General features: G+C 37.7%; 1 protein-coding gene across 1 annotated transcript in view; it reads right to left on the reverse strand.

Moving 5' to 3' along the window:
- Window positions 1-17,033, reverse strand: part of ODAD2 (outer dynein arm docking complex subunit 2) — an 89,455-nt gene extending 72,422 nt beyond the window's left edge. Inside the window, exons 1-10 of the mRNA XM_074892436.1 lie at window positions 17,018-17,033; window positions 16,053-16,304; window positions 14,798-14,955; window positions 13,248-13,443; window positions 12,565-12,671; window positions 11,970-12,106; window positions 10,831-10,947; window positions 7,832-8,052; window positions 5,979-6,116; window positions 5,627-5,771 (exon numbers count right to left, since the gene is read on the reverse strand). Of these exons, the coding sequence (XP_074748537.1) occupies window positions 5,627-5,771; window positions 5,979-6,116; window positions 7,832-8,052; window positions 10,831-10,947; window positions 11,970-12,106; window positions 12,565-12,671; window positions 13,248-13,443; window positions 14,798-14,955; window positions 16,053-16,276 (1,443 nt within the window). The 5' untranslated portion in view covers window positions 16,277-16,304; window positions 17,018-17,033. The remainder of the gene's footprint in view (window positions 1-5,626; window positions 5,772-5,978; window positions 6,117-7,831; window positions 8,053-10,830; window positions 10,948-11,969; window positions 12,107-12,564; window positions 12,672-13,247; window positions 13,444-14,797; window positions 14,956-16,052; window positions 16,305-17,017) is intronic.
- Window positions 17,034-20,912: the final 3,879 nt, after the last annotated feature.

Here is a 20,912-nt window from a genome sequence, read left to right on the forward strand (position 1 = left end):
AACTTATCCACAGATTGTGGAAAAAATAATATAATGTGCAATATATTTCCTACACAGATTAGATATTTACTTCCACTATTAGATTCCAATATTTGCATCTATTCCACATCTAGGGCCAGATTTTAAGATTACAGATAGATTTCTTTGATATTTTTGCACACAAAATAACTTCTAAGTTGGTTATGTATCTGACCAAATTCATAACTTCTATGTTAATCACTAAGTATCCAATTATAGTTGTGAAGTTCTACCCACCAGTAAGTCTTCCTGGGAATATGAGTCAACAAAGAGAGAGCTAGTTCCTCAGAATTTGTATTTGCAGTTCTCTGTGCAGTTTGTTGTTCAGGAATATTCATAAACACCAGAGATTTTAGACTTTTTCTACGACTGCCACAACATTTTTGAGCAGTATTACAACGTGTAAAATAAGTAAACAAACAACTGGTACTTTAGTGGGTACACTGTAACACTAATATTATTTTTTCTTGTCTTACAAAATTTAAAATTACTTTTTGTGTAGTTTCACTTTAAATGAGTTAGTATTTGAATACCCATTTTATTCCTTAGGCTAACATGTTCATGTCTCTTTTGAGGTTCTGCATTTTAGAATAAAACAGAATTACTTCTCTGCTAATCCCAAAATACCATAGATTTCTTAATCCATGCATAGTTCATGAAGCTGATTTAAATTTTTATAATGAGTACTACTGTAATCTTAATAATTTGGAATATTTCCAACACCATTATAAATTAAGAAACTACATTTTTCCATTATGCGGTTAAAAAATATTGTGTCTATCCTCTATTTCATACAAATTTTGAGAAAAATCTACAAGCCACATCAATGTCTTCACAAGTGCCATAAATTTATAATTGGTTCATATAAAAGAGTTGTTGTATACACCACCTGTTAAACCACAGGAGGGCTGAGACTGCTACGCAATTTTCATTTACACAAGAAAGCAATAATTTATTTTGAAAGGCTGGATGTTTTCTATCACAAATTTTTATGAGGAAGATACCTATTTTTCAGATGTCTAAAACCTTAGACCTCAGATGTGACCAGTCTCAGAAGTAAACTGTGACTGACTTTGTATTAATGCATAGTAGAGAAGTGTGCAAACAGTTGTTGACTGCTGCCTTCTTCCCCTCCAAGCAGAGAAACGTCACATTGTGCTCCCCCTTGCATTTAAGATTTGGTTCTCAAATGTTCTGAAACAGGCTCCCTGTTTCTATAATAGTTTGGACCTTCCTTGTCCACATTCCTACCCTTCATGCATACATGGATTTCCTGCACACTGGTTTGCGCCAAGCCCCTAAATTCCAACCTCCAGATGTCTCCCTGTCTTTTCCTGGGGAATAAAACTATCCCACACTGTTTATCAACAATATCTGCACAAACCTCTCATTTCAGATCCTGCATCTTAGCTCCTGGCAGAGCCTCCCTGCATCATTTCACTAGATAACCTTCTGCATTTCTTCCCCAAGAATGCTAGTGCCCTCCATGTACAAAGAGCTCAGCTGGGGATCCACTATTCCTTCCTGCAAGCCAACACACAGTTGCATTTCCCTAACTGATAAATTTGAGCTTCCTGAGAAAAGGAAATAAACTCTGCCTGTGGTGCAGCAGCCACACTACATCCTTCTGGGTCAGCTCTGCTCGCACTGCAAAGGGAAAGCAGAAGTGATGGGCAGTAGGTCTTGCCCAGCCAATACTCGCTGCAACACATGCACCGTAGCTTTGATCTCTTAAGACTTTCATTTCCTTGAGCCAATTGTCTAGAGATATGTGAGGTCTTTTAGAGCTGGAGAGAAAGAAAAGGGAAGAGGCAAAGACCAGAAGGAATATTCCTGTGCATTCCTGCCTCCCTCATCTGTTTGCCATCTTTATGTAATATCAGCCAAATACAGAGGGGTCTCCTGCCAGCTACAGAAATGTTGCTTGAATGCAGCAGCCTTCCAAAGGTCCTGCCAAAACGCAGTTGTGGAGAAGACCTGAATACACCCAGTGTATCCCACCGTTCTTTCAACCTTTTCCTTGTCCAGTGAATGAGATTTCACTGAGTCATGTGACCACAGCCTTTTCCCCAGCTCCTGGGCCTGGCACAAGATGCAAACAGCTGCGGAGAGACATCAGGTTTGTCCACCTATGACTCCAACGTAGAAAAGAAACATAATGCTGCTCTGGGAATGAGGTTGTTCAAACTGGAGTAATTCAAAACAGATATGAAATTAGTGAATATTTTACATGAAGTGTGAGATTTGACTGCTTTCACTAGTGTACCCCTGAAATGAAGCCAGAAGTAGAATGACATTCCAGGTAAGAAACTGAAGGAAGAATTCTGTAACTGACATGGTCCTGCAGAACTCTATCCAGAGCTCACCCTGTCATAGGTGTAGATATAAATCACACCCTTACAGGGAACCAAAACCAAGCAGCACAAGGGCTTAAGGGATTAAAGTCTTATTCTGGAGATTGGAGTTATTCCTGGCACAGTCACCAGCCCCAATTCACTTCTCAACATCTCAATTTTATCTCAAATCTCAAATAAACAGTGCTCAACAGCAGGCAGCACAAAGCACTGTGCCCAGCTCTCACCCTTTTTTTCTCTCCTTTTTTTTTATCAGTGAACATACCAGCTCTGCCGCAAAGAAGATTCTGCATTTCTTCCTGATGTTCGCCACTCCTAGTAAAAAGATCATTATAAAATGTGGCCACTTCACCCTATTCCTAAAATTTTTCACATGTAAAATGTAGCTCTTCCTCCCAAAATCTAATACTTCAAAGCACTACTGTAATAAATGTGAAATCTGAAGCAGGCTCTTCTGAGTGAATCTCACTGTTGCAAACATAAACAGGGCACTTCATTCCAAGTTTATCTACTCTAGCCCCAAAAGATGCCTAACACAGCACCAGCACCAAGCTCACTGATCTATCTTTGCTGTCTGTTCTTAAGTCAATGGGGAGACATGGCAAGAGCACACATGCTCCATCTTCTGTTTCACAGCCCTGAGAATCTTGAAGGTAGGACAAGGAGCCAGACCACAGAAGCAGCTGCTTCCCAGTGGAGCAATTCCAACATGGCTGCTCTTTCCCAGAAAGGAGGGGGAATGGAGAAGGGCAAAAAGTCATGAGGGAATTTCCCCTGCACTGGAATTTTCTCTCCATGAAGAGATACACAAATACATAGCCTACAGGCACAATTCACAGGATCTAGCAAGTTTGCTGTGTACAGGAAGCAACCATCTTTTAAAGTTTTAATGACAATCTAACATTGGTATAAAAACTAGGTATCTTTCAGGTTTAATGGAAGCTTTGTGTTTGCAAGTTGATCTTTAATAGAGTCTTGCTGAATTGTGATTCACATTTACTTTAGCAGACATTCAAAAAATGGTTGCACCTACAAATTATTATATTTTCTAACTTGGTATCTCAAACAAATTAAGGCATTTTATTAAATTTTTAAGATGTGCAAACAATGTATATGACCGTTGAAGACACACAAGCCCTCTGAAATTTTTGCTCCTATATAAATATGCTTGTAGATACTTAAATATCAGAGTCATAAATTTATTTTCTCTTATGTTGCATGTGTCATGAACACTTGCCTACATGAACAACAAGAATGCCAAAAAATCTCCTAAGTCTGGCCAGAAGTGCAGTATTTATACTTGAATTAAAATGAATTCCATGTGCAAGCTAAAGTAGCACTCCATCAATAAAACATTTCAACCACTGTCTGTGGTATGGCACTGAGGCATCTCTTTTCAGCTTTATCTGACACTAGGGATTTCTTGCTTTACGTAGCTAAGAATCAACAGAGAACTATTTTAAGTATATCTTCCAGTACTTTGTTTAATTTATATCTAATTTAAAGAACTATTGGAAGACTCGGGTGTGCATGAATACATAAACAAGTATACATTTGAATTTTCATAACAAAACCTTTTCATATTATGGAATTTTGTATTATAAACACTTCTTAACAGGTACTCACAATTTGATAAAAAATGTTCCCCTTTCTTTTTCTAGTTCTAAGCCATTAAGTAATTTTGCTTGTTGACAGCTGGAACAAAATATACTCATTTCTAAAACAGAGGAGCATGAAAAATACATTTTCCTATTTGCCATTCTCACTCTTCATTCAGAATGGTTTCATGCAAGTGTAGATATGTTTCAGTATTGAATCAAGTCCAATACTAAAATCTAAACATGACTATATGAAGGATCTAGAGAGGAAAGGGAGTTTGAGGATTATGTAACCAGAAGAGAAGAGCCTTGTCAGTAAAGAGGGTAGTCCACATATGGGCCAATGAAATGATTTCTGGGAGTTTGTCAACAGTAATGGATTTCAAGTACCCTCTCCAGGAGGACCTTGGGTCTTTACTAAGAAGTAGCACAGTTATTTCGCTGAGTTCCCAGAAAAGTACAAAGAGGTGGTCCATAAGAAAGACAGAAGCAAGCTATTAGCAGACCGAAAGATTTGAACACAACACCTTGAACATGCAATTGTATCACACAAAATGCATATATTGTGTGTCCAGCATTAGCGGATAGCTGAGAAAGTTACATGCTGAATGTTACACCAGATTACACTTGCAAAGGGTTATTTTAGCATGGCCAAAATGACACGAATACAGAGGTCCAAGCTAGAAAAGATAAGGCACAAAGAACTGTAGAGACACTTGCATTATCCATGCTTTTCTGTGTCTCTTTGGCTACAACCACTAGCATAGGTCCCAAATACACGAACTGAGAACTATTTAAAAGACTGAGTTACTCTTCTACAATGGTTAAAAGACTGGAAGGAGACAAAGCTTTGCTTATTCTTCACAAGTATTTCTGCTCTACCAAATGCCAGCACCATCATTTTATCAGTCGGATGTGTATACTCTGTAGCTGTACTCAAAAAACCAAATACACCAGCGCTTTTATTAGTAACTTAGAGTACATAAATTCCAGTACAAACTTGTAAAGAAATTTCTCCTGAGGGAAAAAAATAGTTAGTTTTAGAGTTTTCCAGAATAGTAGAGGGTTGTTGGTTTTTTTATATGTTTCAGACATACGCAGAGTTCTAAACATCTATATTTATAGGTTCCAAAAGATTTTCAACAAGTCTGTGTACAAAACCATTTTTTTGTTTTAGAGGATGCCTGTTTATCATACATTTTCTTGTCCACTAACAGCATCTATCCAGACACAAGACCACATTAGAATTACTTCAGTCATACATTAATCATAGTTGATGAAAGACTTTAGGCAAGTATTCAGTTTTAATAAAAACTCTTGAAAGTTATTATCCACATAAAGAAATATCTTGGAAAGTTTCACCCAAAAAGCAAAACAGAAACCCAATAATTAGTAAAGAAATTATACCATCTTAAGTTTTAAATAACACTGAACAGATGGTTTAATCTAAGGGTCTATATAAGCCAAAAATAGCAGATAAAAAAAATGCGTGATAGGAAAGTCCACAGTTCCAGGATTTGAACATACTACATAGCAGGGCTATTCTAAAATATATGGAAGGTGGAAAGGATGAGGAGCTGATCTGCTGTCCTCAGATGTAGAAGGTAAAGAGTAGCCGCTTTTTCTTTATAAAATGTATCAACACTTCTTATTTACCTTTAAATATTTTGCAAGTTTCTGAATTCCCCAGTATTCTGATGGCAAATCAGTGTTTCCTTCCTGATGACGCACAGGCTGTTCTTCATCTTCCTCAGTCTCTGAGGAACTTCCACTAACATCTTCAAACCTGCCTGATGTTTTACTAAAAATAAATAAACAGCATCACCTATTTTAAACAGGTATAAACTAACATGTACAAGCACATTTTAAACAGGTATGACAACACTGCCTAATAACAGAATTAAAAAAATATAATTGACATTGCCAAATACTAAGTATGATGGTAATTACTGTAGATATGGAAAACAAAAATTAGAAAACTGAAGGAAGAAAAATAAGTAACCCATACCATTTTGAAGCTGGTTGTATTTTAACAGATGCAGAAGAAATGCCACTGGCTTTCTTTTTGATTTTCAGAGACACAGTACTACTTCTCCCTTCTTTTTCAGTATCTTTTTTTGCAGCCTTGTCACTAAAACATTTATTTAAAAAAAAATTATTTTATATATATATATATACATAGAACCAAAAAGCTACAGTTGGACACATATTATGTCAGTACATATAAGCTTATGCACCTACACAATAAATTTCATTAAAAAGAAAGTATGGTGTGTCTTAACTGGCTAATTTTGCATTAATAAAATAGTGAAATATTAGAAAAATTATATTATGCTGACCTGTATGTGATACAAGAACAAAGAATGAGTATATGCAGACAGAACACAGGTCTGTTTATGCTAGGATACCATCTCCAACCATGACCAATAGCAACTATCCAGGTAGCAGCAGAATCATAATGGAAGAACATGGAAATTATTTTTTCCAGATATTCTTCAGCAAAATGTGATTCAGGAAACTCCTGATAGTCCTTGTATTAACAGTTTTGGATGGATTTTTCTTCCGTGAATGTGTCTGATTGCTTTTTTGAGCTCACATAAACAATTGGCCTCTATCATCCTGTGGCAAAGAATCTGAGAGCCTAGCCATGTGTTGTATGAAGAAGTCTCTCCCTTTGTTCTGAACTGTTCTCACTGGCTCATTTTCATTTGATGCCCTTTATTCTTGTATTAGAATGGACAGTGACTATCTGTTTCCTATTTATCCTCTCCAGTCATTATTTTTTATATCTGTCTTACTGTCCCCCAGTCATCTTTTTTCCAGGCAGAAGAGTTCTAGTCTACCTAGTTCTTCACACACTGAAGGTGTTCCATAGCTTTGATCATGCTGAATACAACATATCTTGCTTTCCTCATATTCCAAGATGACTCCTAGGCCTAGCTGAGCACAATCTCTGGTTCCTTTTTGTCCCTCATTTACAAGGTTGTGAAAACAAAATGTCTTTTTGAGCCTGGGCTGGTCATACTATCACAGTCACAACAAAAAGTACTACTACTCATGATTTCAGCCAATTTCACTCTAACAACAGACTGTAACAATGACTGTGGAAAAAAATAAGCTCTTGTCCCTGGAAAACTACATTTTTTAAACTGATGACTCTAGGTCACATCCAAAATCTCTTTAAAAAGTTTCTTGCAAGATGTCAAATTGGCAGACTTGAGAAGGTACTGATTTTTTTAACTGGGATGGCAATCAAAGCCTTTCCTTCAGATGTTCTTCTTCATTAACACAAAATCAGGAAACGTTTGGATTCCAGGAGACAAATCCAACAATATCCAATGTACGTATACTCTATTTCTGGGCGTCCAAACTTTGAGATAATCTCATTAGTGAAGACTGTTGCTAAGCAGAGCTAGAAAAGTGGCTCATATAATATGAAATCATTAAAAATTGGTAGTATAAGTAAGAGTCATCCTGTTTTTCCATCCTGGATCTCTTTTGCCTCCCTCAGAAAGTGTGGTTTAGATTCGATTGTCTACTCTGTCTTGATTTAAAGGGCATTTTACACCAAAAATATGATAATATCACAGTCCTGGAGGACCAGTACTGCAGATGATTGCAAGATATTTCCCTGCTTTGCTGTGGAAATGACATAACATCATCAAAGTTGTTGCACGACAGAAGAAAACTGAGAAATCTCTTTGGTAGTGCGTACTCTCTTCTCAGAAATTAACATGTAGTAAAGTTTGTTTTATTGCTCCTAACTTAAGATAATAATGCAAACCTGTAGCATGCAGTCCAAACATCAGCACAGTTTAGAGAGATCTATAGGAAAATTCAATTATAAAGATAACTACTTATCTATGGGAAGCAGAAAGCTCAGTATTCTTCCACTTCATAGATGGCTCAAATTTCTTCTTGTCAATTGATCTCCTTCTTGCTGCAGAACTTTTCACTTTCTCACATACATTCTTTTCTGTAAAATCATAAAGGTTCTGGGATTGGCCAGAGACCTTAGCATCAACTACTTCCATACGCTGATAATTCTTCTCATATGTTGGTTCTTTAAAAAAATTATATTCCTAATAAAAGATGGAGACATGGTTTGTCAGTGATATTGCTATATGAATAACGCATATTAAAGCAGTAAGCTATAAGCACAATTCCAGGATGCTCTGCTTAAAAACTGCATGTATTAAATGTAGAATTAGATTATAAGCATAAAATCAAATTGCCTTTAAAAGAATGAAATATTAATCTGAAAAGTAGCTGTTACTGTGTGCAAATTAAAGTTTTTGAAATAAATGAACTAGCTGAATTTGGAACTTCCTGAACAAACCTGAATATTGGGTGTTGTTCAGTTTCTAATATGTTAAATAATTCGTGACACAAGAACTTTTACAGAAACTAATTCCAAATGAGTTTTAAGATATAAAATTGCAAAGGCGGTCATTCTGCTTTCAATGGATAATTTAGCTAAAAACTACTTCCCTCGATAAAGGATTTACAAAAAATTCCCACAAAAAAATAATGAACGTAAAACTGAAAATAGGCTATGATAAACTGCTAGACTTCAGTTCCAAGTAATTTCAGTTTATATAGTTTAGAATTAATATAAACACATTCCATTTAGGTTTTTTTCATCTTCTGTCTCTCAGGAGAAAATACTGTTGATCAAGCCACATACAAGAATGGAGCTGAGTGGCACCTACCAATCCTTCAGCTGTCTGTGCCTAGTCCCATGGCTGATCAAAAATATCCAGAACAGAAGGGACTCTTGTCAACTCTTATTCTCTATTGGAACATATTCAATTTTTACAGGAAAGACAGCATACAACCATTACTTATTATTATTATTATTGCAGCTGTCACTACCAGATAGGTGAAGACATTCCTTCATGTATCTGATTCAAGGCAGTTTTAAGGAGACTGTCACAGTATGGTCTGGTTTTGACTAGTCTCTGATGTGAATCAGCTGTTCCAGGCTTGCTGACCCAACTGTCTAATCATAAACTAACTCATGCTAATTCTCTCATGCTGAAAATGTACTCTAGACAAGACAATTTAACACATGACAAACTAGACAAACCACAGGGGAATTGATGCTGTAGCTTGACCAGCTAAGCACATTAAAAACTGTTTCCTACAGCACTATATGCCAACACAGCAATTCTAAACGTTAGCTTAAACAAGATCAAGAAGGTATTATAAAAGTTAATTGGTTTTGCAATATATGTGTATGTAATGAACTTTTTGAAGCTCTCCTCTCCTCAGAAAATAAATCAAAACTATTTCCAGTCATAATTTATTTCATGCAGACAACCTTGGAAATACAGCTTTTCTCTGCTTTTCAGAGTTCTAAGATTTTCCCTCAAATACAAATGCTCTGCAGCTCTACAGTATTAAGTTTTTAAATTCCAGTTTTAGAATGTAGAATGTACTAAATCAGCTCTTCAGCAAGCCAATATGGTATGATATTCCTAAACCATTAAATGGTATAATTTATACTCTTCAGCATAAACTTATTTACACTGTCAGGGAATACTAAGTGATTTATATGACAACTGAAGGAAAATAGGATAAATTCTATTTATTTACTCTTACTTAATCAGTGTATACATTTCTTGAATAGCTACAGTATCTTTATAAGAGCAGAAAACCAGTGAAGAAAGGTATTTGTAAAAATGATTAAATTATTACCATATTTTACCTTTCAGGACCATCAAATGAAGCCAAATCACTTTGAAAATGTATTACCAGTAACTGTGTCTAAAAACATCCATATATTGTCACATTTATGAAATGTAAACCAATATGCAGACATAATATTTTAAAAATACTTGTCTATGGGATAAATAAAACACATTTTGGAGCCTATTGCACTTTCAAACAGAGTAACTTACAAATTTAATTCCGTTACTGTCAATATAAGCTACTGTATTTATGTGTACAACTTGAAATGCTCTATTCTTTCAGAACTGACAAATATCTATATCTCCAAAAAATAAAATCAGCCCTACATCCCAGAAAGTCAGAAGTAAACAATGAGGAAATTTCCCAGTCAAATACTTCCTTCTTGCAATAATTAAAATTGCATATAAATAACCACTACAAAACTTTTGACAGGTTTTAGCCTGTAATGAATTTTACCACAAAGTTATTAATCTGTTATAACCATACCAGAAATCTGAAAAAACAAGTTTTTATCAGGAAAGATGAAACAGCTAAAATTGCAGTGGCACTGTGTGATTTTAGCTAATGTAGAGCTCTAAATAAAAGCCAAAACACTTGCATTTTACAGTGGCTGAAGTAACATAGTGTGTAAGCTGGATGCATAACTCTCAATTCTGATACTTAAATCAGGCAGTTCTCATAAAAAACTTGGGCTATTATTTATATTTGGGTTACAAAGAATGAAGATAAAAATTTGACTGGTTTCGATCACAGAAAAATATTGTCATAAAAAGCTGACCTTTTCCGTAAGGATATCATATTTTCCTGCTTTAACATTTCCAGGGCTCCATAAAGAGTAACACCGGAAGATGAGAAAAACTTTTTATGCAAAATTAGAAACTGACCTCACATGTTGGATCAAACCTCATAATAAGGTATGATAGAACGATATGTGAAATAGTGTATTATTTGCTGTTTACAAAAGGAACATATTTAGTAGAAGCTGACACAAATCCAAAGAAAAATAATAAATGCGTTTCAGAGTTTTTAAAATTCTTCAGTAAATCACAGATTTATCTTTGATAAAGAACATAAACATTCAGTCAGGTTTATAATGTAATTCTTACCAATGTACAATGTACGTTTGTACAAAGTAGAATATACACCCAGTATCAGTAAATACGTACCTGTCTAGCCATATTTTCTACAAATCTAGGTGATCGCTCCCTTAAAAATGTGACAATATCTTTATATACATCACTTTTTCTTTCATAATGAATGTCATCTTTACCCTTTAGCTGACCCTTAAAAAAAAGAATAAATTCAAAATTATTAATAGTATTGCCTTACACAGGTAAATTGATCTGCATCATGAAATAGTGCTAAAGAGCACAGAGATCATACTGTAATGAATTAGACACAGAAGCCTCATGCTCAGCAGAGTCCACCAAACTTCAATAATGCTTTGTAAAGATGCATGGATCATCTCCATGGATCCCAATAGATAATCAAGATCTTACATAGAGTTCTGCAAGTAATTACTATCAGTTAATTGTACTCTGTGTAGTTCCACTGAAAAGAATTTAGGGCTTATGGCAAGATGAGCTTCCAGTGCAGTATGGCAGATGTCTAAAGGATCAGAAAATAATGCGACCTGACTAGCCTAAGCTTTATGAGCTTCATCCATTAAAAACACGCTAAGTCAAAATTTCCCTGGATTTTTTAACTCTTAGGAAATCAACTTGTGGGGTTACGCCTGATGGACATCAGTCTCTCTTCAAAATGAATGTAAGATATCTGGTCACTGCTTAATACAGATCAGGGACTATTATGCCTAAACAAAACCTATCTGTAAGGAAAGAGGTAACCAAAATAAAAAGTAGAAAGAAAGAGATAATTTCTAAAAAGCTTCCACTGAAAGGAGAAATAACTGCTTATCATTCATAAAAAGACAAAAGCAAGTTGTATTAGCCACACACAGTAATATTAAACCTCAGATCAAGAGCAATAAGGCACTAGAGAGGCATCTAGTCCCACAGTACCTTTAAATAGGAATAGTGTGAAGGACTGTTAGGCCACGTTTAAAGACTAAACAAACACTGCTAGCAAAGAGTGCAGAACACACTCCTAGTATAAAACTTACAGAAAAGGCATTCAAAACATATGGGAAAACTAGCATACATTTATTACTGTCTTCTCCTTCTGTATCAATAAACTAGCTCTGCAGGTCTTACAGCCTCAATACCGCTACCCTAAACCTGATTGATTTTTGATTTTAGCACATAAAAATATTCATTACTCCATGGTATCCTTTATTATTACTTACTCCATTTAAAAACACTCCTGCTGTGCTGCAAGTGACATACAAAGGATCTGTGTCATGTGGTTTGATGACTAAATAACAAATTTCTCCATGCACTTGTCTCCAGGGAGGAGCTCGGCATCCATTAGAGAATATGTAATCTGTAACCAATTAGCATTAGTGTTTCTATCCAGTTTAAAAGTACTTTTTAATAGTTACACTTGACGATTAATATAACATGTATACCAATCAAATTCCCCAAACAATACCTTACTCTTAAGAATTCATACGGTTAGGAATTAATCATGCAAAGCTCTCTGTGACCCATGGCCTGATCCAACCAAGAACTGCAAATGTGCTTAGCACTTTTCAGGATCAGGGACTCAGTTCACTTCCTCTACTTCCACTGAATATATTCATATAATTGGAGATTATTTCTGTAAGTAAAGGCTGAAGAACAGTATACCATGTCTGAAAATACTTTTTATTTTACTTTATAACTTTAAAGTAGAAATAAACACTTTACATTTATTATTGAAATTAATTTAGCAAATTTCACACAGAAGTCAAGTATTTTAATAAGGGTATATATAAATGTGAGATATGATCAGATCTGGACCTGATGTATATTCCAGTGATTCCAGTACTGTATCTCCTCCTTTCCCAGAGAAATTCTTGAGAAGATTCACTTCATTATTTATAGTAGCTGGACTTAGCCTTATGTCCCTGCAATTAATAGAAAATGGTCTAAAATGTATTCATTGAAAGGATATACTCAGAGAAATGAAAAGAGAATACTACATGATTTTTTTCATTTACATTGAGTCTTAATAGCAGCAACAAAAACCTGGAAATGGGTCATCTTCCATTGTTTTTCTTAATTTTATCTGTTAGTTTAGTGCAATTTTAGTTCCACAGCTAATATGAAGTCCTTCTAACTATGAAACAGACTCAGCATAATACTTAATATGCTTCCATGAAGAAATAAACATTTACTTGAAAATATTTAACTGTAACTTTGTTGTTTGTACAAATGACTTCAATTTGCTACCAAAACACAAAACATATGCAATAAAAAAACTCACACTCATAGACACACACTTGCATACCCACACCTACAGCAAAATCTTCAGAAAAAAAAGACTTTTTTTCAATAACTTAGTGAACAGTGAAAGTTATTTCAATAAATTTCTTTATGTCACACCAAAAGCACATGTTGTGGGTTGAAACCAATCTGGTTTAACAATAAAACCAAAAAATGCACTGGCTGATATGCTTAGCTTTCATTTGAAATGCACTTACTGTGAAACTTCTTTCAAAGAACTATTAAGCAGTTGCAAATCCAGCTGATAAAGAAGAAGAAAGATTTTCATTTTCATCTCTGTTTCAGGGTCATCATCTTTTTTCACTTTGTCAAGTAAATGCAACATGGACATATCTTCTCCTTCAACGGTCCCATATTCAGAGCCAAGAATTTTCCCTATAGGATCTCTGTTAGCTTTAAACATGAAACAGAATCATATAATGTGATACTATGTTAAAAATGATTATGCAAGACAAACACTTTTTGTCTCAACCACCGAATAATTTTGATGCTATTAATTTACAATAAGAACTTTAATAATGTTCAGTTATTCAAATATTACTGCACGATGTATTCTTTCAGATCCCTCTGTTGTAATTTGAAATGTAATTTTAAAAATATGACAATATTAAGAACAAAAAGAAATTTTTCATAACAAACAAAACTGGTTTTCACAACAAAGATGAAGATTCATTCAACCGAGAGGTGAATATTAAATACTTCCTTTTATCAACAGCCCCCTTTCCAGAAAACATGCCTGGCTGATCACCAAAACAGGAAATCAATGGGTTTAACTCACTGAAAATTGATCATTTTGGAAATATGATCTAGTGTTAAAAGAACATCTTTAAAGTTTTCCAGCAGCATTCCCAATGGCCACATTACTTCCTCAGCTATGCCAGCTGTTCTTTTCGGTAAACACTGACATAACTGCATGTCAATGGGTTTTACAAAACTATTTTCCTCTATTCCTGAAAATGAAGTGCATCTGTGAACGCCTCTGCATGATACCCTGTCCATATTACGCTTCCCTATTATTCATGGTTGATCACTGTCAGTGACAGGATCCTGGATTAGATGGATCTGAAATCTGATCTGGTATGAGCATTTATATTTTAGTATTGCAGATGCAATTTCTACTAATATTACCAAAGAATATTACTGATCTCTTCTGCCTCCAATGAGAAGAGGACATCCAGTTTAGCATATCAAAGATCTTCCTGTCAGTTTGAAAATCTAGGACTTGAATATGCCACAGTAGAAGTACTCGTACCTATGTTTTAAAAGCCATTGTAAGAAGGACCTGGAAGTGCTCACTGTGAACCTTGTGCAGGTAAGAATGTCTTAAGCATATAAGTTTTTCTTTGGCTATTTTTTAAGGATGTAACATTTTAAAAGAGGATTAAACTACAAACATAGGAAAAACTGCTATTAGCCTCCAATAAGACATTCTTTTTCAGAAATTTAAACCTACTGTCTGTTGCAATAGCTGGGGTATTACTCAGTATACATGAATTTGTATATGAGAATCAACAGTTTTATTTTAACTTTATTCCAGATTTCTCTGTTGTTGATTTCTGTGAAAATAAAAGTAGAAATAGAAACTTCATTAAGTTCTGCATCAGCACCTTTAGCCACCTTCATGAATCAACACCTTTGCGTATACTTAAAACGAAGGCATGTCTTTCTTCATATTTCATAAACATGAAAGAGAAGACATACTTTTTAAGAGAGAGGAAAGATATATAAAAAAAAAAAGAAAGGAAACCTTCAAGGCATGCCCGTGCTTCCTTTAACTTTTTTTCCATAGCAATTTGTAGCAAATGGGACAGCTGGTCAAAACTGCGAACTCTGAGAGTTGATGCCATGAGAAGAAGCAATGGTTGGCCATCTTTATCTTTGGCTTCAGACTGAACAGTTGCTCCACTAGAAAAATTAAATGGTATCTTTTTAAAATAAGAACTTAAATAAACAGCAAATTTTAGAGAAGAATCTTGAATGTTATTCAAGCTTCACATGATAAAGCATATACAATTTCTTTAAACTGTATGTCAGAAAACTTCTGAGGTAGACCAATTTATTCACTGCAAATCAGCAGGTGGACACACCTGAAGGAGGCTGGGACCCCATGCCTGGAGCAGGCTCCTGGCACGACCTGTGGACCCATGGAGAGAGGAGCCCATGCTGGAGCAGGTTTGCTGGCAGGACTTGTGACCCCATGGGCTGGAGCAGTTTTGTGAAGAACAGCAGCCCATGGGAAGGACCCACGTTAGAGAAGTTTGTGGAGGACTGTCTCCCGTGGGAGGCACCCCATGCTCAAGCAGGGGAAGAGTGTGAGGAGGAAGGAGCATCAGAGACAATGTGTAATGAACTGACCCCAACCCTCATTCCCTGTCCCCCTGTGCCACACTGGGGTAAGGATGCAGGGAAAATTGGGAGTGAAGTTGAGCTCAGAAAAAAAGGGAGGGGGCAGGGGAAGGTGTTTGAAGATTCATTTTTACTTCTCATTATCCTACTCTGACTTTTGATTGGCAACAAATTAAATTAATTTCCATGAGTAGAGTCTGGTTTGCCCATGACAGTAATAGGTGAGTGATCTCCCTGTCCTTATATTGACCCATAAGCCTTTCATTGTTTTTTTTCCCCTGTCCAGCTGAGGGAGGGGGAGAGACAGAGCAGCTTGGAGGGCACCTGGCAGCCAGCCAGGGTCAACCCACCACACAGGAGCCACTCCTAACACTAACAGAAATCACAGGGTTAATCATTGTTAGACACATGGAGTAAAAAGTCTTAGGAATAGACAGTGCAAGTTGTATTAATCATTAACTATGTCTGTATCACAACCAAGATAGTCTCAAACTCTCAAAAATCCTACAAATTTTAACTCAAAATTTTCAATATAATCAGTAAAAACCCCACCCATTTCAGCCTCTCAAATACACTACGGCTTTATGACAAATGAGCACAGTTTTGCTTCATAGTTCACCTCCAACATTTCAAAACACGTGGCACTTCAGGCTTACTTGATCTTGTAACCCTTTCCAAATACTGAACAGTCCAATTGCGTTTTCCACTCAAGGGGCTCTCTGAAGAGAAATACTGCTTCCTGAGGATGTCTAGTGCTGAAGTCCTCTGCAAACTTAATAATTTGATTTAAAAGAGATTCATTCAAAGGAGTGATTTCGAGTGTGCCATTTCCAGAACCAGCAGCAGTCCACTGAGCTGCTCTTGCTAATGCGGCTCCCATGGTCTCAACCAGTATCAAAGGTGTACACCTTAGCAAAGAAACATAGTCAGAGATTGACCAAACTGATCTCTCAAATGATAAATGCAATATGTCTGTGGCTGCTATAATCTGAAATAAACATAGCTAGGAATGATTAGATCCTTTTAACTCATTTAAACCCCTGAAGTGGGGAAGGGGAAACTGAAGAAGGCAACTCGCAAATTTTAAAGAAATAAGGAAATCGTGTGAAAACACAGGGTTTTTTTTCATTAGTTCCTGGCGCTATTAGAAACTTGGGGACCTGACAGCCGAAAGCCTCTGTTGTGGCTGTTAACAAACGGCTCTCAGGTTCTCCTTGTAAAGTTGATCCCACTGTTAAAACACCCTACATGCAGGCCGATGGACACATAGAACCCCCAATGACCGCCCCAGGCACTTTCTTTAAATGGAAGAAAAAGGGGGGCTTGAGACCCGCCCGTCAAGCCCGGAGAGGCCGAGAGCCACAGAAGTGAGGCGGGCACGGGGAGGCCTCGCCCCTCAGGGGAGCCCGGGGGGTCCGCCATGGCCCCAGCCGTGCCGCGCTGCGCGGCGTGCCAGGGCGGAGGCTGGGTCAAGGCTGCGGTAGGAGGCCGGAGGGCTCCTGCAGCCCGGCGGCTGCGCGGAGCCCCCCAGGGACGCAGGGAGCCCCCCAGGGACGCAGGGAGCCCCCCAGGGACGCAGGGAGCCCGGCGGATGGCCGCCCCTCACCGCTCGCCCTCATACCTCGAGCCACGCCGGACCCCGCCATTGCCGCTCGGGCCGCGGCCGAGGCCGTCGGCGTTGCTATGGGGACGGGGCCCGGCGGCAGCCGTTACCGGGAGAGGCGGTAAACACCAGCGGCGCCCGGCGGTGGGGACGGGCCGCTGCCCCCGGGCTGCCGCCTCCTCGGACGGGCAGCGGCCGGGTGGCGGCGGCGGGTGCTCGCCGTGGAGGTGCGCCCCGGAGGGCCATGCCCTGAGGGGAAGGGCGGAGGTATTGAACCCCGGAGCAGGTGGATGAGTGCGAGGGGTGGCCGCTGCTGCAGCCGCGGTCCACAGTGTCCCTCAGAATCCGGGGGTGCCGCGGTAGGGGCCTCTTAGTAAGGCTTGCACGGTGCAAAACACATTTCTGACTTGGGAAAGGGGCCGGGAGCCATCAGAGGGGTCAGTGCTAGGCAGGAGGGTTTGTGAGCTGGGTGGTGAAGTGAGTGAAGCTGAGGCTAAAGGGTAGGACATTTCTCATTAGAAGGTAAGAGAAGCTATATTTAAAATAATAAAACTGGCTATATGTTTTTGGTGTGGAATTAAATAATGTAGTGATTAGAGTTACTTTACACTAGAGTTTAAACGAAGACCACCAAATACTTTCTAGCTTGAATTTTAGCCAGTATAGTTTAAACCTTTCACTAGCTTTCAGTCATTACAAGAAAACAGCTTTAATTAATAAGGTTAACATAGACCACTTTAGGTCTTGAGGCAGTGTGACAGATTATGCTTGAAATGCTTTTTGTTAAAGAAAATGTAATGGAAAATTAATGTTTCTTGAAAGAAGTAAAGGAAGTATGTAGGGGTAGTGCTAATGAATAAGAGTCCTTTCACATACTGAGGACAACACAACACTATATAGATGCAAATAAAGCATCCCAAACACAGAATGGAAATGAACACTATTTCCCCAATACTGCTGTTGATCCATAATGTGAATGAGACATCACTCTGGATAAATTTTTAAGTTATAAAGTTGCTATTGCACTCCTACCTGCCTGTCTCATCTTTTGTACCACTGAGCTGATAAGAACTATATTCTCTGACTTCCCTTCCCACCTGTAAATCCCCCCTCCAGTTCAGTTATCTGGGTCCACCAAAATACCTATCGGATGATAAAAATTGGAGTTAGATTTGACCAAGGAAGGAATGGTTACCTGTTGCACACTAGCTGAAGTTAGGAGGCTATGTTCAGCTTTCCAGTATATGTGTCCTTCCAAAGGCATAGGAAAACGATCCTTTTCAAGGACAGTCCAACACTAGTACCCAGATGTCCCAGCATCATAGAGTTAACATAGCCAAGAGTTACTGTACCGAGAACTCAGGTGGTAAGAAACCTCTAATAATGAGGAAGGTCGTGTGGGATGTATCTCAAAGAATAACAGTGTGGGATTAATACATTTTTTTCATGGAGATGATTGTCCATATACTTTTTACTTACTGAAACTTTCAAGCAGTAGCTACGGATAAGTACATGCAGTCTGCACAATAATGACTTAAGAATAGCATTGGCTTTTCTTGTTTCTCTGCATAACTTTGAGAAGCTAGGAAATGAATCATTTGATTAGGTGAAAACAAAAGCATTTTTAGTAAGAAGCCTGGGTAAAGACAATACAATTTCTTTTCTTTATGGAATACTATGTATGAAGGCATTTCCAGAAATAATTAAATCTCTTCTTTTTACTGAAATAATGACTATTAAAAAGTTGAATTTGATGGGCAGAAGGTGCAAACAGCAAAATGTGAAAGAGAGTAAAAGTATCCCCACCATGGGTGGTGTGGAGTGAAGACAGGGAGTTTTCACACAGAGCTGAGTATTTTAAGCAAGAAGTCGGTGGAGTAAGAAATAGAATTCCTAAATGAGATCATTCTGTTCCACTGAACAGCAAGAAGGAAAGATATTTCGGTGGTGAAGATAAATGGGATGATTTGCCCTCAAAGAGTATGCATCTCCACTTGCTATAAAAGGAGCTTTGCTAACTAGCTTAGGCTTAGTTACCAGTGAAACTTCCTGTGGGGACAGATAAGTCAAAAAATGAAAAAGCAGAACATGTCCTGCAAGCCAGCAGTGAGGAATGCTGCTGGGATCTGGTATTAGAAGCTAAAGGCCTATGGATGGTCTAGAGGTTGGAGGTGCTTTTCCCCTTTCTTCTTTGTGGCAGGCAAATACTGAGTTTGTAGCTCAGCTGCACTTATAGGAAGACTCTAAGTCTTCTGAAGACTATAAACCATCTGATTTAATTTCTAACCTCAGTTTGTATGACTAGCTTGTGTCTATTTGTTCTTGCACCAACACTGGTCCTTTATTTTCAATGGTTACCTTTCCTCCTTAGATCTTACACCCAGTTTCTGAGTTAGAGTATTTTCTCTTAGACTCCACTTTGCTAGGCTAAAAAGTTCAGTTCCTCTAGTCTCGGCCTACAAGTTCTTAATTTCTCTTACCATGTTAGTATCTCTTATTTGCCTGTGTTCCAATCTGAGCTTGTTTTTCTTAAATAGATTTGACACTGTATCTAAGGTCATTTCACCTGGACCCATTACAATGGCATTAATAGTCTTCATCTCTTTCGGAAGTTCCTCAACCGCTACATTCTAGGATTGCATTTGTTTTCAGATCATATTAGGGATTGTTGTCACCTTGCAATTGAATAATACAACTAATTTTTAATCCATTACTTTTCAGCTGATGAGTTTGTAGCTTTCTGCAGGATTTAAGCGTATAGTATTGCAGTTTGCCCTTATAAAATCAAATTCCATTTCTAAAGAAAAAAAAAATACTTGTAGTACGTGGTGTCTGTCTTTTGGTTCCCATCATCTTCCTCTTTCCAAAGTAATTTTTGAACCTGGAAAATTTGAACCATATTTCACAGAAGGTTGTGATCTTGGAAATAATTAAGCTCCTACAAGTTTTGCAAAACCTGAGGTAGTTGAATTGAGGGGAATGCAATGCCCTTGCTGAGGTGAAGGCAGGCATATGAACTGCAGATCACGTTCTGTAGCAACCAGCCAACTGTTTCGTTCATACCGTGCTGGCTAATAAGAACAGCAGTAACCTCAACCTTGCCCAGTGGGTGTTTTATGGAGAAGGTAGAAAGCAGAAGATTAAGGAACAAAGCACATCATTCTATAAGAAATCAGATCTCATTACTTTTGCTGTTCATGAACTCTTTCCCTGACCTTCAAATCAGGTGAGAAGGTTAGGGAGCCTAGGGCAGCGTTTGTGGGTGCAGGGATTTCCAGATGGTACCTGTTCACATGCAAGTACTCTGGCATCACTGCCCTACACCTCGCTGAGTTCTGTGAACTGCATTCGTCAGCGCCAAAGCTCTTCCCTCATTCCCTTATGTGATATGAACAATTTCTGTTCCTGCTGTCTGTTTGTAGTCTCTGTGCTCTATAGTCTTTTGCACGTTTTCAGACACGTATTGTCTGTAGCAAGTCATTACTGCAGTTATTGCATTATGTAGTTAAGCTCTGGGTGATTCCCGTGGTCGTGTTCAGGCTTGTCTTGCTGGATGACAAGAAGTCATGCCTTCTTACATCAGCTGTCACTAAAAAATAAGCACTTAGGAACTCCCTCACTTAGCCAGACTGAAGGATATTTAATTTTGCTTTTGCTTTTGCCAGATTTGATTGATCAATGCTATTAATACCTCCTAGCACGAGAGTATAAATGGATATCTTAGAAAATTTTGTCTGCAAGATAAAGTGTTGAGTAAAGCAATCACTTAAAGAATTATGAAAGTATTCTCTTGGTGACTCAAAATCAGCATGCAAAAACTTCCAGGCAGTAAAGACATAATGTATTCTCAAAAGCAGCTTACTCAGGAACTGGGTCCACCCAGAGATAGCATTTGCACCATGTTTGGCTAATT

The sequence above is a fragment of the Strix uralensis genome, chromosome 1 (genome assembly GCF_047716275.1).
Source record: "Strix uralensis isolate ZFMK-TIS-50842 chromosome 1, bStrUra1, whole genome shotgun sequence".
NCBI classification, from domain to species: domain Eukaryota; kingdom Metazoa; phylum Chordata; class Aves; order Strigiformes; family Strigidae; genus Strix; species Strix uralensis.